At 49.8% G+C, this 25,091-nt stretch overlaps 1 protein-coding gene across 2 annotated transcripts in view; it reads left to right on the forward strand.

The window, feature by feature from the left end:
• The window catches only part of DNAH6 (dynein axonemal heavy chain 6), a 2,458,578-nt gene that overhangs the window by 1,438,123 nt on the left and 995,364 nt on the right, over nucleotides 1-25,091 (forward strand). For both annotated transcript variants that reach the window (XM_085636629.1, XM_085636630.1), the window contains 2 exons: nucleotides 1,232-1,378; nucleotides 1,489-1,562. In XM_085636629.1, the coding sequence (XP_085492755.1) occupies nucleotides 1,232-1,378; nucleotides 1,489-1,562 (221 nt within the window). The remainder of the gene's footprint in view (nucleotides 1-1,231; nucleotides 1,379-1,488; nucleotides 1,563-25,091) is intronic.

The following is a 25,091-nucleotide window of genomic DNA, read 5'->3' on the forward strand; positions in this document are numbered from 1 at the left end:
GGGCACCCTCTCACATAAAACCAAGCACTCTGCCTTCAGGCTTGTCAAGGCCTGCCATAGGAGTGGCTTAAGTTTATATGTGTCTGTATAGGGTAGTGATATAGGTAGCCTATACCACAGTAAGGGGTGCAAGCACACCCTTACACAGGCTGCAATAGCAGACCTGTGGTGTCATTTTGGAGTGCTTCCCAGGGGTGGCATAATACATGCTGCAGCCCCTGGTAGGCTTATGAGGTACCTATGCCCTAGGTACATTGTATACCATATACTAGAGGCTTATAAGGCACTCCAGAATCCAATTAGATATGTACCTATTGTACATGGAAACCATTTTAGAGAGGAAGCAGCTAGGCTGTAGTCCTGATTAGCAGGGCCACAGCCAGACTAAGGTCGAAAAACAGTGAAACACCAGCAAAAAGTGGGGGTACCCATGTGAAGCATATCCTACTCTCCTACACTCGTGCAGTATTACGCTCCTTCACCACTTCCAGCACTCACTCCTGCATGGCACCAAGAGCCCTTCAGCCACGCTGAGTCGCCCTATCTCAGCAGAGGCAGGATCACCTATGCCGGCCACAGTTCAGTGCTTATAAGTCTCTACTCTGCCACCAGTTTTCTCCAATTTGTGATACGAATCCAGTAGCTCAGCTGGTCACACAGGCCCTCAGCAGGCCGATGCATCCGCCTTCTTGGGAGAGAGCCCCGAAGCAGGCCCTACACACTTTTTACCAGTACTGGGCTCCCCGCACAGATTACTTTTTAGGATCCATGTTGTCAAGGCAGTCCAGTGAGTGACGCTGGCCAGGATGAGGTTGAAGGTGTCCCAATCTGCTCAGGTACAGATGGACTCTGGACAACACACAAGGAGCCTCTCTGGAGTGCTGCAATCTTGAAGCCAGGCACTCTGGCACCCCCAAGTAAGCCAGCTAGTAGAAGAGGTTCTCCCAAATATTCAAAGTCACTTTCAGGTTTAGTTAGTGTTCTGAAGAGATAGTCTTCCAGAGAGGACTTTTAAACTGGGGATATTGGATGAATTTGCTTTGCACTTTTATTGAAATACCTAATGGACCTTGGCCACCTTGCCTAAGAATGTATGAAGTCTTTTAGGAGTGTATGCAAATAGGAGGCACCACCTCTGTGAGTCTAATCAGATAAAATATGTCTCAGATTTGAGAATATCATTTTCAGTATATGTATTATTAATTTAAAATGTTTTGTACCTTTTGTCCAGGAATTCTCCAGTGCGATCCAGGTTCAGTAAGAGATCAAACTCAGATCTTCAGATTGTTTTGCCATGAATGTCTAAGAGTTTTTCATGATCGACTAATCAACACTGAAGACAAGCAGTATTATCTTGCAATGTTATCAGAAATGTCTGGTAAGTTTTTACTTCACATGACCATCAATAGTAGCATTTCACATGAAATCTTTCTCCCAGCATTTCTTAAAATGCAAATGTAACTTTTGTTCTTTTTTTTGTGTTTATAGGTAAACATTTTGCCATCCAGATTGGTCCAGAATATTTTGTCACTAAACCAATCATTTTTGGAGATTTCATGAAGGTAAATTAAATAAATATTTGGTCTAGTGAAAAATAGAGCTTAAGTTATTATATTGTACTCCTTTTTTATGAGGTACCTTCTGCTGTGTCACCATGAAGATATGCCCAAATAATAGCTCCACACTTAAAATATCTTAGACCACCTATGTGGGTCCCTTTTTCACAACATTGGCTCTGCTGTCGATGTACAATGAGAATGACTCACAAAGGTAATTGCACTTCCCAATTCACAAATACAATTATTTGCAAGTGCAAATTTCTATTCCTTATTTGCAGAATAATTTGTAGAATCATGGTTGGTGTGAATTTCCACCTGTAAATACAGTTTATTACAAAATGTTAATGCTAATTAATTAACTATGTCTGAGGACATTCCACCTCTTTTGGAAGAGAGTTGGTTTTCTGCACTTGGGGGAAGTAAGTGGACTGGAGTCGTCTTCAGCTTTGGGACTTCTTTCCACTCCTAGCCTTGCTTCTGAGGAGCGTTCCTCCTTTGTAGACATGCTTCAAAAAAATTCAAATAAAATAAAAATCAGGGACATTTGTTCAGCGTACATATCACTCTGAAGTCTCATGGTGCTTGCAGACAGCTCTGAGAGATTGCTTGATTAGTTGTCAAATAGCCACGTTTTTAGCTTCTTGCGAAAGCCATTGTGATCGGTGATTGTGCGTAAGATTATTGGTAGTTTGTTCCAAAGAGTGGGGGCAAGAAAAGAAAAGGACCTTCCTCCGCTTCAGGTGGTGCGGATTCTAAGAGGTGAGAGTAATGATTTATTACTGGATCTTGGGGACCTACCAGGCTGGTACCAACTTAGTTTTTTGGACCAGTAAGCCAGGCCGGTTCCGTACATGTTTTTGTGTACTAGACATAGGATTTTGAATTGAATCCGCTTTCTGATTGAAAGCCAGTGCAGGGATCTTAAGCTGGGGCCGAAAGGGATCTGGGCGGAAGATTGAGAACCAGCCTAGCTGCCGTATTCCGCAAAATCTGAAGCCTTGTAAGAAGGCCTTCATTAATTGAGGACAGCAAGGCGTTGCCATAGTCCAGGCGATTCATTATTAGTCCCTGGACTAGTGGTTTCCTAGCCTCGGTGGGGATCCATTTAAAAACCTTGCACAGGCTACGCATTGTTCCAAAACTGAAACCTACTAGATGGTTGATCTGATACTGCATTGATAGTTTGTTGTCCATGTGGAGCCTCAGGTACCGAACCGTCTGTTTTGCGGTACGACAGGGGCCCAGGTTGGAGGGCCACCAGTCATGGGACCAGAGTTCATGGGCCTTGCCAAAAAGCATATTCTCGGATTTTCCTCTATTTAATTGAAGGTGATTTGTGCTCATCCACCTGTCTACATGGGACATGCATTCTTTGAAACGCCGCTTTGTTTCCGCTGGGTCTTGGCCAAGAGTGAACAAGATCTGTGTATCGTCGACGTATGATATAACATCAAAGCCATAAGATCTGATCACCCTGGCCAGCGGTGTTACATAAAGATTAAAAAGAGTAGGGCTGAGAATGGAGCCCTGTGGCACTCCCATCTTTACTGGTCTGTTACAGGATACGGTGTTTCCCACTTGTACTGTTGTGGTTTGGTCTGTCAGGTAGCTGGCGTTCCCCCTGACACTAATCTCCCAGAGTCAATGTTCTAGAATGCTGTGGGAGATGGTGTCAAAGGCGGCGGATAGGTCAAGCAGGACCAGGATTGATGACATTATCTGTTACCTCAACCAGTGTTGTCTCCGTGCTGTGGTCAGCCCTGCAACTGACTGTGAGGGATCCAGTAGCCCATGGCTCTCGAGGTGGATAACGAGCTGTTGATTTACTAGAGACTCTAGCATCTTCCCAAAATAAGGGAGCAACGAGATGGGACGATAGTTTAGGAGGAGTTTGGGTTTGGCTGAAGGTTTTTTCAGAATTGGCCTAACCCTAGCAGCCTTCCATATTTTCGGGAACTCAGCCTGCGATAGTGATCTGTTAAATAGGTTAGTTGGGAAAATTTTTGGTGGCACAGAATCAGTAGGTGATACTGATTTTATTTTCTGCATAACTTTTCCCACTCCTTCGATATTACACTCAGAAAAATCAGCCAGGATGTGAAGGGGGGCTGGAGACACATTGGGCGTATTCTCTGGTCGGTTGTTATTTACTTGTTGCAGGAAGGAGTTATGGATGGTGGTAATTTTATCATCAAAAAATTTAGAGAGTCGGTCCATTCTTGGGAGTTGGAGGTCAGTGGCTGAATGGGAGGTGTTGTAAATTCTTTTAGAATTTGGTAGAGCTCCTTACACGAATTTGCAGCCTTATCTATTCAGTTTAGGAGAAACATTTTTTTTGCTTGTCTGATGTCCTCCATATAGCTGCGGTGGATGTTGTTATATGATTCGCGATTGATTGAGTCTCTGGTTTTTCTCCATTTCCGCTCTGCTATCCTGCAGGACAGCTTTGCTGTCTTTAATTGTTCTGTGAACCAGGTGGCGGTTCTAGATTTAACTTTGACCTTGGTAAGAGGGGTAATTTGGTCTAATGCAGCCATTATTGCATAGGAGGGTGACTATGGTTTTGGAGTTGGGACTCCCTATGGTGGACAAATCTACTGATCCCTTATTGATGTGCCTTATTAGGGTCAGTCATGCTATATCTTGCCGGCACCTGCCTGCTCCTGGAGATCCAGCTTGTCTCCTCAGGCATCCTACCTCTCATAGTCTGGTGTTACAGGCTGCTCAGCCTCTCAAAATATGGATTATTTGCCTAATGCTGCATCGGATAGAGAATCTAGGAGGCAGGATTCGTGGAGCAGACATATTTTTTCCTCAACTAGTTCTGATTTAAGGTTCACTAACACTCCTTTTGTTCTTGGGCATTTTTCTCACACTTCGTGGGATTCATTGCAGACTATACACAACTTGACTCTCAATCCTGAGCAGTTGTGTATAATGTCAAATATCAGTTAAGAGAGTTCATTATGCCATAGTAGTCCAGAGTCAATCTTCTTCTTTTTTCAGATGTTGTCATTAGCTACGAATGACACAATTGATTCATGGATGGTTCATATCATCACATTGACGTGGCCAACACGTGTTTCGTCTTGGGACAATCACCCATCGACTTCCTCAGGGCTAAAACACATAGAGGAATTGTACACTCAAAAGGCCATCATCTCACAATAATCCAGAAACTTGACTGTGAAAGACCACAGGAAGAGAATACAGACAAGATGCCACCACTAGTGCACCAAAGAGATACCGTATGTGATGAGACGATACATCTTTTAAGGCCAAACTAAGGAAGAAATATGTATAGAGAAGTATATATAGAGAAACCTGAAAGCGTGCAAAGAGTAATAGTAATAAAAACCTAGACGCCCAAAAAAACAGTCAGTGCAAAATGTGCATAAAAAATGCACACCAATACTCGAGATTTGTGTAATTTAAAACATTTACATCAAAACCAAGAACTCACCATAACGTCATACACTTCTTTTCCGGACAGGAGATGAAAAATATATATCCAATAAGAAACTGCAACAATTAAAACCAATATGTCAATAGCTGCCTTCATCACTTAATATACATAGTGATGATTTCTGCACAGTAATGTCCAGTATAATAAGGTTGTTACTAAAAGGTTCTTAGGATATGGCCCATAGAGGTAAATCAATATCATATCTAACCATCAGATACTTGGGAAATAAAGGGCCAAGGGGATAGTGTACATGAAAGAGGATTTCTCTCATCCGGCTAGTTAAGGAGGCATACCCATAAGTTTCCAGTGAAACTAGATCCGATTATAAAGAGAGCACTGAAGGAATAGTTGGTCATTACCTGGGGGAAATGCGGGAGAAGTGAGCAACATAAGATGCCCAATATAAGGTGAATCACAACCTTCCTAAAAGGGAAATTACTCCACATGTATATAATATATTACCTGTATCCAAAAAAAACCTTGGTAAGAGGCAATAAAAGAAAGAAACAATGGCAAATATCAGTACTGCCATAATCTAGGTTCAATTTAAATTTAACCAAACGTTAAAAAAACGAAGTTAAAAAGCCAATTCATATCTCCAGAGCTGTCCCATAGAAAACAAGAACCCCGCGCTTCTGTCATATCAAGTTCAGGGACTAAAGAAAATCATAGTGAGGCTAACTGCAGTCTATTAGCGATGTGTCCATATAGTCCCCCTAGTTGCTCAACATATTTCGTTGCGGTAATGATTGTATCTCTTTACTGATATTTGACATTATACACAATTGCTCAGGATTGAGACTCAAGTTCCCTTCCGTGAACTCGTGTCCAAGGAAATACTTGGGGAACGTGGGTGGCCGTTCACCCCTCTCTCCTTTGAGCAGACAAACGAGAATTTTTGGTGTACTAGTTACATTGATGGTTATGCGCAGTACTGAACCTAGCCACACTTCTTCATTGCATACTATGTTGCTAACACTTCCAGATGGCCTCCGACCTAATCTTGCACAGCTGATTAGGGAGGGACAACACGCAGCTAGGCTAATAATTAGATGTGGCATGGATACTACTGATTTGGCAGGTCAGGCCATGGCATCCTCTGTGGCATTACGTCATCATGCTTGGTTGTCTACCTCAAAGCAAACACTTAGAGATGATGGACGGAGCGCTGAAACTTTTCAGACACTCACCCCCAGTCACAGATGTGGGTTGAATCTATCATTGTTCTTTAGCTCACTTCACCAGCCCCGTTTCAGACCCATCTATATGCAAATCAGTCTTGACCCTATTCCACATGGGAACAGTCCAGCCCAAACTGCCAAGCCAGGTCTTCCCTGGACCAGAAACAAGCAACCGTGGACTGGTTTCGGGGTAACACCCCTCATCAGCCAGACTAGCTTGAATCCAGTGGCAAAGTGAGCAAGGGATCCACTTCTGGGCATACCCTGCCAACTTAGGGTGAACAAAGCAAACACAAGATGATGGACGGAGCGCTGAAACTTTTCAGACACTCACCCCCAGTCACAGATCTGGGTTGAATCCATCATCGATCTTTAGCTCACATTGCCACCCAAGTTCATACCTAGCTATATGCAAATCAGTTTTGACTCTATTCCTCAGGGGAACTGTCCAGCCTGAACTGCCAAGGCCAGGTCTTCCCTGGACCAGAAACAAGCATCCTGGGACAAGTTTCGGGGTAAAACCCCTCATCAGCCAGGCTGGCTTGAATCCAGTGGCAGAGTGAGCAGGGGACCCACGTCTGGGCAGACCCTGCCAACTTAGGGTGAACAAAGCAAACACAAGGAGATGATCGACGTAGCGCTGAAACCTTTCAGACACTCACCTCCAGTCACAGATCTGGGTTGAATCCATCATCGTTCTACCATCAACCTACCTCAGGCTTTTCAGAGGTTGTCTAAGGTTTGGTTGATTGCCCTTTAATGGCACCCATCTTTTCGGTGCCCAGGTCGACTCAGTTTTGTAGTGTTTCTGTGACAATCGAGCTGAAACAGAGTCCTAATTTAAATCTTTCTGATTATCTGCCTCTGTAGTTTTTTCCCTATAGTAGGTGTAACGTCCTGGCTTTCTCGGGGTTGGGACAAACAGACAACGGACCAGAGAAAGGGAGGTTAAGGAGGATTTAATAAACAGATAAACAACTACAGACAACAAAGAATACCGGTACTGGAATCACCAGTTAAAGTACGATACCCATTCACAGCTCTTCTAACCGTCCTCCGCATGCACACCGGTCCCGGTATGCTCCAACGGAGGGCACAGTGCTAAGCAGTGGCCGACAATGCCACTCGACCGCTGTGAAGGGTAGTTCCAAGGTTGTGGAATATACGGGGGGCACGTGGGAGTCACCCGGCCGGGCTCTCTACCACCTGGGAACAGCCGCTCTACCAGTTTCCCCCAGAGTACTGCCACAACACAAAGACGCTGGGAACACCTCCTAGTGTGCGTCTCTTGTATCCGGGTTTAAGTGATGATACCCAAGGTGGTGCAGAGAATGGATGGGAGCAGCCGCTCTACCTATCCCAGTTCTCCTACGAGTGTCGATGGCTAAGACGCAGAAACACCTCCTGGATAGCGTCTTAGCTCTAAGCGTGTGTTCACCCAAGTAACGAGGGTTGGGAGCTTCGGCTCGCACCAACCTCGATTTCTCCAAATTGTCAGGCCGTTGGGAGCTTCGGCTCTACCAACGGTACTTGTGCCCAATGACGTTGAATACGGCTCTCAGAACGGGACAGGACACGGGCAGGAAGCACACGCCAGCACCTCTCCTCCGCTCCTTAGAATGTTCCTTCCGCCGCTCCACTCTCCAACGGGTCCGTGTACCTCAACCAGGTACTCCGGCAAAGATCAGAATATCCGACGCCGAGTCCCAGTGATCTTCTCCTTAAGTAGTACTCTCGGCGTTGTATAACATGAAAACTAGGCGTTACCCTTGGTGTTATGTAACCAGAACTCTTGAGTTGCATAACATGCAAACTAGGCGTTACCCTTGGTGTTATGCAACCAGAACTCTTGTGTTGCATAACATGAAAACTAGGCGTTACCCTTGGTGTTATGTAACCAGAACTCTTGAGTTCCATGAGGCAATTGTTGCCGGAGGGCATTCTGGGAGTTGTAGTCCGCTCTCCTCCAAGCGCACCAGGTTCACGGAAGTGGCATCGTGGGAGGGAATCCATGTGCGGGAGGGGATTCCTGACAGTAGGCTTGTATGACGGATGTTGATCTTTAATTTCTTACATGGCTGACCATGTTATAGCAGTGCCATAGGTGTCTATTCTGCCTGTTGGTGGCATCCAGTGTGATGTTCCTCCGGTTAGCAGGTATTATTCTTTCAACACTGTCTATGACAGGTTATGTCCCCTTTTTGCATTTTACGAGAACATCTATTTCATAGGTTTTCCTTACCTTTTAGGTCTCACCTGATCCAGCGCATGCGCTGGTCTGGCGAGACTTTTTGTGAGGGCTCAAAAAATGCTACCATGGCCAGCCTAGAGCTACAGTGCATGTGCGCGGGCGCGCGCTTAGGAGCAGAGGCTGGCAAACCTCGTCATGCTCATTAAGCGCCCGCAATCACTTTCATTTTCGCCCACGATCACTTTCGCGGCGCCCCTTTGTTGTTCTCGTTCAAAGAACATCAAACATCAAAGAACATGTTGTTGTGTTAATGCTTTGCTGCGCCTGTTTGACTTACAATGTGCTTTCTCTTTCCACAAACTCGATGTTTGTGTTCCTTTATTTTGAGATGCTTTCAGTATTACTGTTTCTGATGGATACATCTGCCAGTGGATTCCTCACCTTGTGAATATCCCCTGCGCCAGCATTCCACGGAATTTTCTTCCCCAGCACTCCACATCGACGTGGGCGACGTCATAATACATCGGCTCCGCTCGCGACTCCGTATGACGTCACCGGAGCCATAAGAGGCCCACGTCGGCGTGATGACGTCAGTTCCCTTTTTTCCGCGGCGTCGACGCGCATCGGTTTTTTCCAGTACTCCTGCTACTTTGTAGTTGTAAGGTGTTTCTGTTGCAAAATTCTGTAATGTCTGCGAAGAGGAAGTCGGGCTTTAAGCCCTGTAGGGAATGTGGCGGACATATGTCCATGACGGATCCACATGAGGACTGTCTGTGGTGCCTTTCGTCGGACCATGATGTCGAAGACTGTGCATGCTGTAGGAGGATGAATCCTAAAGCATTAAAGGAAAGAAAGGCCAAGCTGTTTATGGCGAAGATCGGTAAGGAGAAGAGAGGGAGAAAGAAAGAGAAATCGAGGGCGGAGTCGTCGACTTCGAGGTCGTCGAAGTCGAGGAGACATCATAAAAAAAGAAAACACTCTTCACGACGCCGGTCCTCGAGGAGCAGGAAGTCGAGGTCGACTTCACCTCGGCGTCATCGGAGTAAGGACATTTCACCTTCTCCTTCTCCCTCTAAGACTCCGGGAGGTTCTCTGTCTCCAAAGCGGGCTCCAGAGCGTTCACCGGCGCAGTCCCCGGCACAGTCCCCGGCGCCGTCTCCGGCATCGTCTCCAGATCGGGTGGAGTCGCATGTTTCGGATTAGGAACGGGAGGAAGAGCCGACTCCGGCGCTTGAAGAATCTATGGCTCAGGTGGAGGACACTACGGCGCCGCAGCCAAATACTCCGCAGAGGTTCAGTGCCTTATCCTCAGTTTCCTGCTCCAGGTACTGATTCTACTCAGTTCTTAAATGCCATGTATGGTATTTTTAATAGGGCGGCCTCCCCATCCGGAGCACCAACTGGTCCTGTGGGTCCCATGGCTTATACGTTGGGGGTGCCGCAGCATTATGCTCAGGCCCCCTTCATGCCCTTTCTGCCGATGGCGACTTCGTGGCAGTTTCCGGCGCTGTCTGGGGATCCGTCACGTCTTCGGATGGATCGACCTGCTTCGGAGCCTTCCTCGACGCCGCTGCCGACTCCATCGGCGCCGCGTCCGGCGCCGCCGACTCCGTCTATGGTGCCGCCGACTCCAACACCCCTGGCTCCACCGACTCCACGTACGACGTCGTCGACGCCGGCTCCCCGGATTCGATCGAGAAGGGAGGCCCAAAGGGTATTGGAAGAAGGAAGGTACAGAGAAGAGGTAGAGGAAGGTGAGGTGGACACATCTTCTGATGATTTTGAGGGCATACAAGAGGCTAGTGGCCTAGACACCACCCCAGAATGGGAGCACACATCGGCAAGATCCTCTCCACCACAAGAACTGGCTCCCTACCATACTGTTATCAAAAAGGCTGCAGAGCTGTTAGATTTACAGTTGCCCTCAGCAGAATATAAATCGAACTTGTTGACAGAGGTTCTGCACTCTCCTACTTCCACTTCAGAGCCTTTATTGCCCTTTAATGAGGCCATCTTGGAGCCTGTTTTGGAGGTATGGCGGAAACCACTTTCTTCTCCGGCGGTTTCCAGACAGGTGGCAAGAAGGTATAGGGTGGCGCCTGGGGATCCGGATTTTCTATCTATACACCCGTCTTCAGAGAGCCTAGTTGTGCAGGCATCCTGCTCGAAGCATGCTTTGGGGGCTTTCCCTCAGTCTCCCGCAGATAGGGAGTCTAAGAAGGTGGACCAGGCTGCTAAAAAGACTTTCTCTTCGGGGAGTATGGCATTAAAGTCTTCCAATGCCACGTGCTTGCTGGGGCGTTACGTGCACGCATTGATGGACTCAATGAAGACTTTGGCCCCTAAGCTGCCGGAGGGCAATAAGGCGTCCTTCTTGGAGGTGGTTACAGACACTCAGGCCGCTGCCAGACAGGTGATCCAGTCGGGATTGGATACGGCGGATTCGGTGGCAAGGATTATGGGCTCGTCCATAGCTGCAAGAAGGCAGGCATGGCTCCGTTCGTCGGGATTCTCCGCGGATGTTCAAGCCACATTAGTGGATTTGCCATTTGATGGGCAGAAGTTGTTTTGTGAAAAGGCATATTCTGCTCTACAAAGATTTAAAGACAGCAGATTAACAGCAAAGTCTTTGGGTCTGCAAGCTCCTGCAAAGGGTTCTGTATTTAGGAAATTTAGGGGCTTTGGAAGGTCATCTTTTCGCTCCTACCGACAGCCTCAGCAGCAACAGCAGCAGCAGCAACAGCAGAATCCCCTCTATAAATCCTATAGAGGGAGACAAAGGGGTCGGAGAGGTTCTGGACCCAACCCCTCTTCTTCTTCCTCCTCCTCTGCTCCCAATGAGACTTCAGGGAAGTAGCCCTAGATCCCCCATCCCGGATCATGTAAGACCTGTGGGGGGTCGGGTGTCCTAATTTCTACGGGGTTGGAAATCTGTTACGACAGACCTTTGGGTTTTGAACCAGTTCTGAAGGTCCTTTGCCTGCTCGGTCTGTTCACTTCCTGCATTCTGTTGGTCAACCATGCACGCTGGCACATGAGGGCGCTCCAGTGGTGCCTCCGCAAGCAGTGGTATCAGCACAACGGGGATCTCAGGGAGTCGATCAAGTTCTCCAGAGAAGCTGCAGCGGATCTATCTTGGTGGAGCGTGGAGGGCAATCTGTCGCAAGGAAAGCCCTTCCATCTGCCTCCATCGGTGGCCACAGTGATAACGGATGCCTCCACTTTAGGGTGGGGTGCTCATCTGGGGGATCTGGAGATCAAGGGTCTTTGGTCTCCAGAGGAAAGGTTGCTTCACATCAACCTTCTGGAGTTGCGGGCGATTCGTTTGGCGCTCAAGGCCTTCCTCCCTTCCCTTTGCCGTCAGTCGGTTCAAGTCCTGACAGACAACACTACCGCGATGTGGTATGTCAACAAGCAGGGAGGAGTGGGGTCTCTTGGTCTATGCAGAGAGGCCTTACGTCTATGGTCCTGGGCTCAGGACCATCAGATTTGTCTGATGGCAAATCATCTAGCCGGGGTGTTGAACGTACGTGCGGACAGTCTCAGTCGGCAGTTCTCCGCCGACCACGAGTGGAGGCTCCATCCGGAGGTGGTTCGTCACGTCTTTCGGACGTGGGGGACACCTCGGGTGGACCTGTTTGCCACCCGCGAGAACGCGCACTGCCCGTCATTCTGCAGTCTCCAGTTTCCGATGCAGGGGGCGTTGGGGGACGCATTTCAGTTGAATTGGGGCTCACAACTCCTTTACGCGTTTCCTCCCATACCCTTGATTCCTCAGGTTCTGAGGAAGATTCGCCAAGACCGGGCCCTAGTCATATTGGTCGCCCCGGATTGGCCAAGAAGGGTGTGGTATACAAATCTCCTCCACCTCTCCTCGTGCCCTCCGCTCCGTCTCCCTCTGAGGGCAGACCTCCTCTCGCAGTCGGAGGGGCAGGTTCTACACCCCCACCTCCAGAGCTTACACCTTCATGCCTGGAGATTGAACGGGGCAACCTGAGTTCTTTCTCTCTCCCACCTGATGTGGTGGATGTTATTTTATCGGCCAGGCGACACTCCACCAAGTCCATTTACTCCTACAGGTGGTCTAAATTTGTCAAGTGGTGTGGAGAGAGGTCCATTGACCCTTTAAAAGCCCATCTTTCTAATGTGCTCCAGTTTGCTCTTTCCTTGGCTCAGCAGAGCTGTGCTGTGGCCACGGTCAAGGGCTATCTTTCGGCCTTATCGACTTTTCTATGCCTTCCGGATCAGCCGTCACTGTTTAAATCTCCGGTTGTACTGAGGTTTATCAAGGGCCTTACAAACATGTTTCCTCCCACTCCTTTTGTAATGCCACAGTGGGACCTTAATCTTGTTTTAACCTTTCTGATGGGATCCCCATTTGAGCCTCTACATAGCTGTCCTTTGAGGCTGTTGTCCTTTAAGGTGGTTTTTCTTGTAGCCATAACCTCGGCAAGGAGGGTGAGTGAGCTCCAAGCTCTTAGTTCTAGACCCCCTTTTCTTACATTACCTGCTGAAAGGATGGTTCTTAGGACCAGGGCTGCCTTCCTGCCAAAAGTTGTTACTCCTTTCCATTTGGGGCAGTCTATTACTCTCCTTGTTTTTTATCCACCTCCTCATCCTTCCAAAGAGGAGGAAAGACTCCATCGCCTGGACCCGAAGAGGGCTGTGAGTTTTTATCTGGACAGGACTAAAGACTTTCGTCTAGATGATCAACTCTTCATTGGCTACGTTGGTCATTCGAAGGGTAGAGCGGTGCACAAGCGCACACTATCGAGATGGATCATCCTTGCCATCAAGATCTGCTACGCCCTGGCTGGTAAGACTCCTCCTGAGGGCATTAGAGCTCATTCGACTAGAGCAAAATCATCTACATCTGCTTTGGCCCGGGGTGATCCTGTGGCAGATATTTGTAAAGCTGCGACTTGGGCCTCCCTCCATACTTTCGCAAAGCATTATTGCTTGGACTCCGAGATGAGGAGGGAGGGCCACTTCGCGCGCTCTGTGTTGCAAGACTTTCTGGTATAGGAAGGTGGACACCCTCCACCGGGAGTGGGGACTGCTGTAGGAATCTATTCACAAGGTGAGGAATCCACTGGCAGATGTATCCATCAGAAGAACAAGTTACTTACCTTCGGTAACGCTTTTTCTGGTGGATACAGTATCTGCCTGTGGATTCCTCACTGGCCCACCCGCCTCGCCGTTGTCCACCTTTGAATACCATGAAATAGGTCTTGTTTGAAATGCTTGTGCATTTGTTGGAAATGCTTGTTTATTTAGCATCCTTTTCCTTTGTATACTGTGTATATGTGTTGTTATACTGTATACTGTGTATACTTTGAGTTTGTCGTTGGTTCACCTGGTCGCCTCGAAGGCACGGAAAAAATGGGTGGAACTGACGTCATCACGCCGACGTGGGCCTCTTATGGCTCCGGTGACGTCATACGGAGTCGCGAGCGGAGCCGATGTATTATGACATCGCCCACGTCGACGTGGAGTGCTGGGGAAGAAAAATTCTGTGGAATGCTGGCGCAGGGGATATTCACAAGGTGAGGAATCCACAGGCAGATACTGTATCCACCAGAAAAAGCGTTACCGAAGGTAAGTAACTTGTTCTTTGTGACTTAAAGAACATTAAGGAAATGTTACTGTGAAACTGGACAACGTTCACAGTGTTTATTTCTGATCGCAGCGGCTGCTTCATGTCCATTGCACCATTCAGGGAGTCCTTTCATTGGCGCTTTCATGAGGCCATGATGAGGAAGCTGGAAACTTTTGGCACATTCTCTTTAAAAGCACAGCATGTTGGCAACGGGTTAATCGATTAGACGTATGTAGCGCTTTAGATCTCAAAGCGCTATGGTGGGTGCAGCAGTTACAACTCATGAAATATGGGGTGCAACTCACAAGGAGGGGGCAGGTTTGAGTGCACATTGGCTGCAATCGAACTCTTAAGATGATGGCCTGTGTGTATCCATTATCAGCACTCAGTCTTCGCTAAGTGATCTTGTCTGTTTTGTTGTTGTGTTAATGCTTTGCTGCGCCCGTTTGACTTACAACGTGCATTCTCTTTCCACAAACTCGATGTTTGTGTTCTTTTATTTTGAGATGCTTTTAGTATTACTGTCACACACACAACCACAACCACACACACAACCACACACACAACCACACACACACACAACCACAACCACACACACAACCACACATACAACCACACACACAACCACACACAACCACACACATACACACAAGTTGTTCTCTATTAGTCATTACAGTGTATATGGAGTATACTTTATAAATATGTATACAGACTTGGTCACTTGATGGTTTAGTAAGTATTATGAAAAATTCCTATTCTAATCCAGAACAAGGCCGACAAGTATAAAAGAGTAGGAAGTAGCGTGGAAGTGCCCTCGGTACAATTAGAGTTAAATCGGTAGTGACTCGATAAGGAAAGGTTTTCCTTAATGACTAGCATAGTGATAATCCAAAGTGTCATTTAAAATACAAAAGCAATTTGTAGCGGTGCTATAAACATCAAATTAATCTGTTCCACATATCTAAAGGATCACCGGGCTAAAGGTACAGGTCAGCAATACTCTAGTTGGAAGAGTAGTCGTTAGCGTTTTAAGTGCAAGATAGGAAAAAGGAACAATAACCTGTGTGCAAGGGGGTATAATACATTGCAAAACACCAAGGCAAGGGGACATAAACTTACTATATTTAGAGCGGAGCAGCTGTCCCGGGACAATCCCTTGCTAGCAGCGTTCGGAACGGGTGCAATATTTAAATAGGCAAATCTATGGTTTGTGCTTCACTATGTCACCCAGGCCCGGTTCTAGCGGGTGGGCCGGGTGGGCCAGGCCCACCCAAACATAAGTCTGGCCCACCCAAACAGGAGCCTTGCCCTCGCAGTGAGGGCTTGAAGGCAGGCTGAGACAGCTTCCCGGGGGCACACACACAGAAAGTTTTTGAGATTATCGCAGTCGCACCCGAGTACTTCACAGGTCTTTAAAAGGCCATTTACATGTCAACAAGGCTTTGTTTATTTTTTCACCCCTTCATCTCCACCAGGGGCATGGCGAAGGACGACAAATCCTTTCTTTGGCCGCGGTAAGCTCTGCCTACTGTCCTGCTGCGTGGATATTCTTTTTCTATGCAGCACAGGAGAAAATAAGTTTATTTATTCCTATTCACCTTTCCCAACCCCTGCAGCTGCTTATCACATCAGGCTGCGACACTAAGTTTGACTAATGGAGTAGGTAAGAGAATGTGTCACTATTTGTTTTTCTTTTTAAAATCTGCACAGGCCCAGCAGGATATGTACTTCGTGTGTGCTTCATTTAAACAGTTTTTATCAATATGGCAGATGCAGGACAACAATACAAGACAATAAAAAATGCCCAGATAACGCTGGTGATTAATGATCCGCTGGAGAGCAATCATTTGTCTGTTAGTAGTTTTTAAATGCAGAACTGTATTTTATGTGGAAGCACAGTGGGTTACTGTCATTGTGACAGAGATCCTTGTGTTACTTGCAGTTCAGAAGTTACAATCCTAACATAGGACAGTGACCAATGAACTGTTTTTAAAGAGCTGCATACAAACCTGGATGGTATAGTTAGAACTTCGCTTTTTTTGTTTTGTGATATAGTTAGAACTTCCCCAGTCTTTCATTATTCTAATGTTGCTATAATGAGTATATTTGGGCAGATATACATTTTTATCAGTAAAGCCAACCTCCAACCACTGGAGTACTCTTTAAATCCTGAGTTTGTGCTTCTCCAGACCAAACCCTCTTAAAATATACTGCCCACCAGTATGGATGACATGTGATTCATACACCTTGTAATCCTCATTTGTTTATGTGACATTTCCTGTAGACTGATTTACATACTTGTATGATTTGTTGTCTCTGTATAATGTGTGCATGGTGTAAAGTACTGACACACACTACACTGATATGAGTAGCACTATACAACAAATGAAATGCATATGAGAGAGGGGCTATGTAAAGATAAGGGGCACTATTGGAAGGTGGCAGTGAGGGAATCCGAGAGGAGGTCAATAGGGGGGGGGGGGGTGCTATGGAGCGATGAGGGGCACTGTTGGAGGGTGACAGTGAGGGAATCCGAGGAAGAGGTCATGGGGTGGAGGGGGGAGCTAGAGAGAGATGAGAGACACTGGTGAAGGGTGGCAGTGAGGGAATCCGAGGAGGAGGTAGTGGGAGGGGCTATGAAGCGATGAGGGGCACTGTTGGAGGGTGGCAGTGAGGAAATCCGAGGAGGAGGTCATGGGGTGGAGGGGGAGGGGGGAGCTAGGGAGAGATGAGGGGCACTGCTGGAGGGTGGTAGTGAGGGATTCTGAGGAGAAGGTCATGAGGGGGAGGGGCTACAGAGAAATGTGGGGCACTGGTGGAGGGTGGCAGGGAGGGAATCCGAGGAGGAGGTCATGAGGGGGAGGGGCTAAGGGGAAATGAGGGGCACTTGTGGCGTACGGCAGTGAGGGAATCCGAGGAGGTCAATAGAGGGGCCATGGAGGGATAAGGGGCACTGTTGGAAGATGGTAGTAAAGGTATTTATAGAGAAGGAGGTTATTGGTGCAGCGCGAAAAAGACTTTCGCATCAGCGCTAAAGCCGGCCCTGTCATGGCCTTTCTGTTTTTGTTTATTTAATTAGCAGTCGGGTCATACGGGCTACTGTGGAACATACTTTAAAGTGTGTGCTAATTATATATACTGCTATATTCAATATTTTAAGTTTGAAGGTGATTTTATTAATGTTTTTACCGGGAAAAATGAAAGTGGAGCCCGATGGTGCCTGATATGGGGCTGGGGCCCAAGGTCAGCTGTGAGATAAGGTGCACTGGAGAGGAGTAGTGGATAATCAAGCCTGTAAGGGAGTGCGTTGCAGAGTCTGGGGTCAGGTGGAGGTAGTAATGAAGAGGGATCCTCCATGAAAGCTCGAACAGAGGGAGCCCAAGTAGTGTCACTTGCCTGATACTACCACCTCAGAAACCTCCTCTTCCCATCAAAGGAAAATTACATAGAAAAAACAGTTTTTGAGAGTGATAATATTTAGAAAGAGATTTGGAAAAGAGTGCATTTTACTGGGCCTTGTAAGACTAAGAAGAGATAAAGGAGGGCACAGGAGCAGGCCTGCCTAGACATATATCCAACAAATCGAGCCCGCAGTGGCCCACCCAAATAAAAATTCCTGGAGCCGGGCCTGGTGTTACCACTCGGCAACGGGTGCCATTTCTTAATGGTAATACATAAGGTTAAGTGTGTTAGATAGATTTTAAAATATCTATTACCACCTCCTCAGATAGAGGGCCAAAACTAGTTAGGCTACATAACACGGTCTCCTCACCCCGGGAGAGCTGCTGTGTGCCTGATGAAATAGTTTGATTTGATGAGTTGGCCAGGTCATCGTATATTGTCTGCACCTTATTATGGAAAAAGACTGCCAACTGATTACAGAAGTTGTGATCGGGATTAAACAGGCTACCCTGCTGGGGTTTGGCCAAAAAGGACACGGATTTAAAGAGTTCTTTAGCAGAGTGCCCCGCATCCTGGATTTTCAGTGTGAAGTATGCTCTCTTAGTTGTCAGAATGGCCTCTTTGTATTTATTCAAGGCCCCATTATAAGCGTCTTTACTGACCCTACTATAATCCACTCTCCAGAGACGCTCATACCTTCTGCATTCAACTTTTAATCGTTTGAGCTCCGGACCCTACCACGGTGCACCCGAAGGGCGCCTGTTAAGTATGGCGGTGTGCTCAGGAGCGACACAGTTGACCGCTCCCTGGATCCATTCATTAAACTGAGCTGCTGCCACCTCGTTGTTCTTATGTAGAGTTGGAGGGAAATGATCAAGAGCGGCCGGTGCTTTTTATCTTATTCCATCGCCGAAACGTAACCTTGGTTGGTTTGTGAGGAGTACCCCTCCCAATTGGCCTAACCCTGACTTCAAAGAATACTGCTTTGTGGTCGGTCCAGGGAAGTGCGTCTACCCAACCAAGAGAGATATCAGGATGGTTGGAAAACAATCCAGCTAAAGTATGGCTTCCTTTATGTGTAGGTTCAGATCCTAACTGATGCAAGCCATAGGCTGACGTGAAGTTTAAGAGTCTGGCAGTATCAGCATTAGTGCCCAGCTCCAAGTAATAATTAAAATCACCAAGTATTGTATAAAATTCGGAGTCAGTACAGGATTCCATGTAGGACAGAAGTGCCGGTGGAAAAGCGGCTCTAGGGCCCGGCGACCGATAGACCAGCAGGCCTTGGAATACGGTCACGTCTTTAAGCCTGATGCAGAATTGCATTGCTTCGGCGTGGAGGTCCGCCACTGCCTTCACCTGGACCTTCAAGGCTTCCTTATAGATAATGGCTATGCCGCCGCCTCTACTGTCTGTTCTGTCTTGATTCAGTGGTGCGTAGCCTGATGGCAGAGCCACGTTCCAATCCGGAACTGAGGTTGCGTCCGTCCAGGTCTCAGTTAAGAAAACCATGTCGGGGTTATGTGTGTTTAAGAGCATTTCAAGTTTGTGTTTGTGTTTCACTACCGAGCGTGCGTTTAGGAGAATGCCCATAAGCCTATTTACTGAAGTAAGCTCCGGTCCTTTGGCCGGAACGTGATCATCGCCGATGCGGGAAATGACAGGTGGCCAAAAACCCTCTCCGTTACCCCTTTCAGTATGGCAACCTGTCCCGGCCTTCCTCCCACTACTCATATCAGCATTCACGTCCATTGTAAAATGACAGTGTGTGCAAAAGAGCATTCCCATCTCACCATCAAGGTTAAATATAGCGCAGTCCCTACAGCGCTGCTCCCGGAGGTTCAGCAGCATCTCTGTTGTATAGCGTAAGGAACTGACATGACCAGGGGTCCTGGCCATGGGCACGTTCCGGGCGCCGACCGGTGCAGACGGGCTTGCCTTTAGCCTTGTATAAAGATACAGGTTTGTCATCCCCAGACCGCCATCATAAGGCGGGATTCGACACTGCGCGAGGGCCAGTCGGGGCCTCCGACCCCCCCAGATAAATTTGACAGCCAGGCTATCCATTTCTCTGAACCACGCACGGGAGAAGAGAAGGGGCGTATTCTGGAGCATATATAGGAATCTGGGCAATATCATCATCTTAAATAAGGCTATTTTGCCCATAGGGTTTAGGGGCAAAACTGCCACCGGAGGAGATTTGTCGGGACCCTTTTCAATATTGGGGCTACATTAAGCGCCCAGGTTAGATCAGGGAGGAGGGCCACCCAGATCTCGAGGTACTTGAAGGATTGCGGCCGGAGGGGTATCGTGGACTGCCAGTCGAAGCACTCCCGTGAAAGGTGAAGGGGGAACAGGACGGATTTGGCAGAGTTCAGTCGGAGACCAGAGATTTGCCCAAAAAGGGTCAGTGCTCGGAGGCACCGAGGTCTTGACCGGGCGGGCTCAGCCTGGTATAGAAGGACGTCATCGGCATAGAGGGCAATTTTGTCCTCTCCGAGTCCGGGCCATCTCCACCCCTGGATGAGTTCATCAGAGCACATCAGAAACGCCAGGGGTTCCATCGCGAGAGCAAAGAGGAGGGGTGGAAGGGTGGAAGGGGGCACCCCTGCCTGGTGCCCATGCGGATAGGGAAAGGTGGGGACATGGCGCCGTTGACCAGTACTCGGGCGGCAGTATAACGTGTTCACAAACTGGCGGAAGCGCTCTCCGAAACCCATTTCCGCCAAGACCACCACCAAATATTGCTATTCCACTGAATCAAAGGTTTTTTCTGAAATCTACAAGAAGGAGGGACAAGTACGGAGTCAGGCACTGGCAATTCGCTAGAGCGAGGTGGAGACGCCTGAGACAGTGACGGGTACCCCGTGAGGGCATGAAGCCACACTGGTCAGGATGAACCAGTTTGGCCAAGTGTGGCCGCATGTGGTTATCGAGGACAGTAGCAAAGATCTTGAGTTCCATATTAATAAGAGAGATAGGCCGATATTCGGCACAGTGCTTCGAGGGAGGCTGAGACTTAGGGATCACCACAATGGTGGCCATATCGGTTTCAAAGCAAAATGAGCCCTTGTCGGTCGCCTCCTCGTACAGCTCCATCAGATGGGGCACCAGCGCGTCATGGTAGCCTGTGTAGAATTCCTGAGGAAATCCGTCTGGACCCGGAGTCTTGCCAGCCGCCATGTGGGAGATTGCTTCATTAACCTCCTCAGGAGCAAACGTAAGGTCCAGCACTTCGACCTCCATCTCGCTAAGGTGCGGGAGAGAGATTTTCTCACGGCGGAGCAGGTTGGGGAGTGACCGCCGCGGATGCTTGGTGGTGTAAAGGGCGGCGTAGTAAGTGGTGAAGCATTGAGCGATCGCCGCTGGAGATCGCTGGATCTTGCCACTCGAGTCCAGCACCTCAGGGATAATACGATCGGTCAACGCACAGGTGGCCAGTCGATAGAGAAGCTTGCTGTTTCTGTTCCCCCGGCCATACACACGTGCCACCGAAGACCTCCATAGTAGCTTCGCAGCCTCCATGGAAGTCAGCCTGATCTCATCCCGTAAGCATGCCAGTCTCCTATCCAGGGCCTCAGTCCTCTCCTCGGGCGGACGCCCCTCTATGAGAGTGGATTTAGCCTCCAGGAGGGTGATCCGGGATTCCTGCTCAGTGCGGTGGAGTTTGAGTTGACTCTTGGCGAACCCACGAATGATGACCTTACCCGCCTCCCACAGGATAGCAGGGGAAGAAACGGATCCTTGGTTAGCGGCAAAGAAATGTCAGAGCTCATTGCCCACTGATTCACGGAAGTCTTTGTCCTGGAGAAACCAGGCATTTAGCCGCCATATCGGTCGCAAGGTGCTCGGCAGATCCCCAACCCGCAATGCCGCCGGAGAGTGGTCAGAAATACCCCAAGGGAGTATGAATATCTCCTTGAGTGTGCAACAGTCAAGAGCCGGGAGGAAGATATAGTCGATCCGGGCATGACTGTGGTGAGATGCCGAAGTGTGAGTATATTGACTGGAAGAGGGGTGCCAGAGTCTCCAGGTGTCGCAGGCCCCAGGGCAGCCGCCCAATTAGATAGGTGCTTGGCCTGGGAGGTCCTAGAGGATGAGGGGACTCTTCTTACGTTGCAGGTGGGATCCATACCTGCATTGAAGTTGCCCCCTACAATAGTCATCCCCTGAGGTAGGGCAGTGATTAACTCCGCGAGCTGCCGGAGTGTGAGGCCCATCAAAGATGGTGGGGAATAAATCGACATCAGATTGAGTGCACGGTCCCCCACAGCCCCTTCCAGGACAATGAAGGAACCCATGGGATCAGTCATGACCTTGTGCAGGACGAAGGGAAGGGAGCGGCGCACGAGAATGGCTACCCCCCTCGAACCCCATGTGATGCCAGAATGCCAAACCCTGCCGTAACCATACCTCGCCAGGAAGGGGCATTTATTGCCTACTAGATGGGTTTCTTGAAGGAGCAGTATGTCAACTGTGTGGCGTTGGGCATACCGCAGACCCGCTGTGCGCTTGACCCTATCCGTTAATCCGTTAACATTCCAGGACAATATGTGTAGCGACCCTATTTCGCTGCGCGCGTCAGTTATGGGGGGTTGAAGTGCAAAAGGAGACGTCCTGCACATGCAGCTGGTGCAAGCGGAGTGGTAGGCCCACACAGGCCATTCGGGGAATTGTTGGGAGGCTGATGGTGCGGGCGGTCACAATGGTAGCGGTCAGAGATGTGGGTATGGCGAGAAGCATATAGCTGTGAGGAGCCAGGTCTGCGGACTCTATGGAGTGCGTAGTAGTAATGTGATTGAGCTAGATTGTGCGTGCAAAGGAAAAGGAACAAACAAAAAACAGGACAATGGTCCCCCCTCCCAATCCATCCCCCTCCCCCCTCCCTATGCTTCAGGAACAGAAGCATCTGTCGACCCTAAATGAGAAACCTGAGAAGAAGAAAAAATACCAAACTAGAATGCTTGGAACTAGGAGACGTGGAGGACCCCTCCTCTTAGCAGGATGTTTTATAGAAGTAACCATCTCAAAGCAAGTAAATAAGACAATTGTAGCTCAAACTGCCGCAAGACCTGCAGTGCCGGGGAATACATCAGGTTCAAAGTGTCTCAACAGGGAGGACCGGGCTACGTGAAAGATCTGTGTCCGCATGCACCGATAGGGATGGTCGAGGGGAAGCACTCTCAGGCTCAGAGCGGTGGGAAGAGCAAGAGCGTCGCAGTGCTGGGAGGTTGTCCGAAGGAGCCCCAGCTGCCGAACGGTGAGAGAGACCGGTTGGCGAGGCTGACCGGGCCTGTCATGGACCCCCCCTCCTGCTTGAACAGGTGCGTTGCGGTCGCGGGCCAGGACAATCCAAGTTGGGGCCATCTTTGTTACTCCGCTGAGAATCGTTACGGCTGGGAGCCAAATGGGTCGCTCCTCTGTTGCCCAGATTCAGGCCTCCTCAGGAGTGTCAAAGAAGAGGGATTTGTCCTGGAAGACCACTTGCAGGCGGGCCGGGAAAGAGTAGCCTGTATGGGATATGTAGACACGTAACTTCTGCTTCACCTCACGGAACGAGCACCGCTGGCTCTGGACCTCACAGGTGTAATCCGGGAAGACCATAATCCCTTGACCCTGGTACCGGAGGTGCTGCTGCTTACGCTCCTCCACCAGAACGGAGTCCCGGTCCTTGTAGTTAAGGATCTGCATGATGAACGGCCTGTGAGGCGCCCCCGTTGGCGGCTTGGATGCGAAAGATCGGTGGCTCTCTCAATTGCAAACCATGGGGAGAGGGAGCCCCCAGGCATCCATGATCGTAGCCAACGTTCAATGAAGTCAAACGGCCGACCCTGTTCCACTCCTTCCGGGAACCTCACCAGGCGGAGGTTGTTACGGCCGGGACCTGTTTTTGGCGTCTTCGGCCCACCTGTGGAACTCCCGGGTATGAGTCTGGAGATGTGCGACTTGCTCTTTGAGTTGGTGGACGTCATCTTCCACCATGGACACACGAGACTCCTTCTCCTTAATCCGGTCCACCTTGTTGCAGAGATCTTGATGGATGAGGTTCATGTTGATGCGGACTTCCTCAATCTAACCCTTCCACAGAGGTTTGGGAAGTGCGGATGGCCTGAAGGATGGTCAGTAAGTCCGCCTGGGAGGGGATGTCTTTCCCCGTAGTTCTCCCTGTTGCTCCAGTGTCCATAACGGTGAATTGGTCGATCTTGGTTTGTGTGGCAGAGGCTTTCAGCCCCCGGTCTCTTCCCATGGTTGCCACCCCACCAGGTCAGGGGCCCACATCAACTCTTTGTGCACAGGTAGGGGCGGAGGAGGACAAAAACATCCGGCTGGATGTACCCGGGGGTGGGCCACAGCGGAGAGGAAGAAGAGAAGAATGGGGGAAGGTAGGGGGCACCCCCCACTCAGCACACCATGTCTGACCGATGGCCAAACCCCCTCACAGGAGTAGCCTTTCCGCTGCCGATGCCGTGGTCAGACCCAGACTTTACAGAGCCCGCGACCGGCCACGGGCCATCTCCGCACAGAGAGGAGGGAAGATAGGAGGGAGAGGGCCCGTGGACCCCACACCACTGTCCAAGTCAACAGCTGAAACGCCTCGACACTCCGGCATCAAGTCCGGCCGGGAGCACCTCCCCGGGGGAGAGAGCGACCCCCCTCGCGGCCTCTGCTGTCTCTACTACTTTGGCGCCGTCCGATCCGATGGCCGAGCTCCACTGCCCACCTCACACCGTCACACAGGCCCAAGTCAGAGAAGACCCCACCCGGGCCCATGATCCCGTCAGCGCGGGCCGACCACCAGAAGCAGGACCCAGACAGGCAGGAAGAGGTCCACGGTCGTCGCTTCCCTCCGGGGTGGCGTCTCCAAGGAGGGAAGAGCTAGAGGAGCCGCAAACACCACCAGCGCGGCCCAGGCACAAGTCGGTAACCACCACAGTCTCAGTGAGAGGTGGAGGCCGCACGCATCTACCGGTGTGGTGGGGGGCAACACCCGCAACTCCCCATGCTGCCGACAGACGGCCGATACCTTCACCGGGACAGGCCACACAGGCAAGCCTCACCTGTGGTGGTTGTGATGTCAGGTTCCCTGAGCCGGGGCCTGCAGCCCCTGTCTGTTCAGCCTCGGTGCTAAGTCGCAGAGGGATCAGGAAGGATCCGGCGCGGGCGATCTCCACACAGGCTGGATATCCCCCAGCCCTCGCCGTCCGACCGACGGACGATCGTCATTCAGGCTTCCACAGACCGGGGCCAGATGCAGCAGGATTGTGTCGTGGGTGCCAGCCGCCCCCCTGGGCGCCGGCCACCAGGACTCAGCGGTGGCGGCACCTCCCAGCGTGCATGAGCGACTGCCACGCAGGGTGCCCCCACGAGCCTCCTCCACTCAAGGCGCAAGAGAGGCCAGCACAGAGCCCCGCATCAGACCTGCTGGGCTCCCACGCACAGCTTCCAAGTTTTCCCCAGACCGGACGGGTGCCGCACCACCTCCGCTGTCCGATCGACGGCCGGTATCCAGTCCGGTGTTCCAGATGTCGCAGGGCCACATCTTAGGTGCCGCTCACGCCTCCAACCTTCCGGGTGCAGGCCGCCGGAGCACGGAGGCGCCACCGGTCCTCAGGGTGCAGGAGTGGCCGTCGCAGCGGGAAGCGCCGGGAATCCTCCACCGCGGCAGGAGAGGTCAATGGACAGCACCGCTTCA

The sequence above is a fragment of the Triturus cristatus genome, chromosome 2_1 (assembly GCF_964204655.1).
Source record: "Triturus cristatus chromosome 2_1, aTriCri1.1, whole genome shotgun sequence".
Lineage (NCBI taxonomy): Eukaryota > Metazoa > Chordata > Amphibia > Caudata > Salamandridae > Triturus > Triturus cristatus.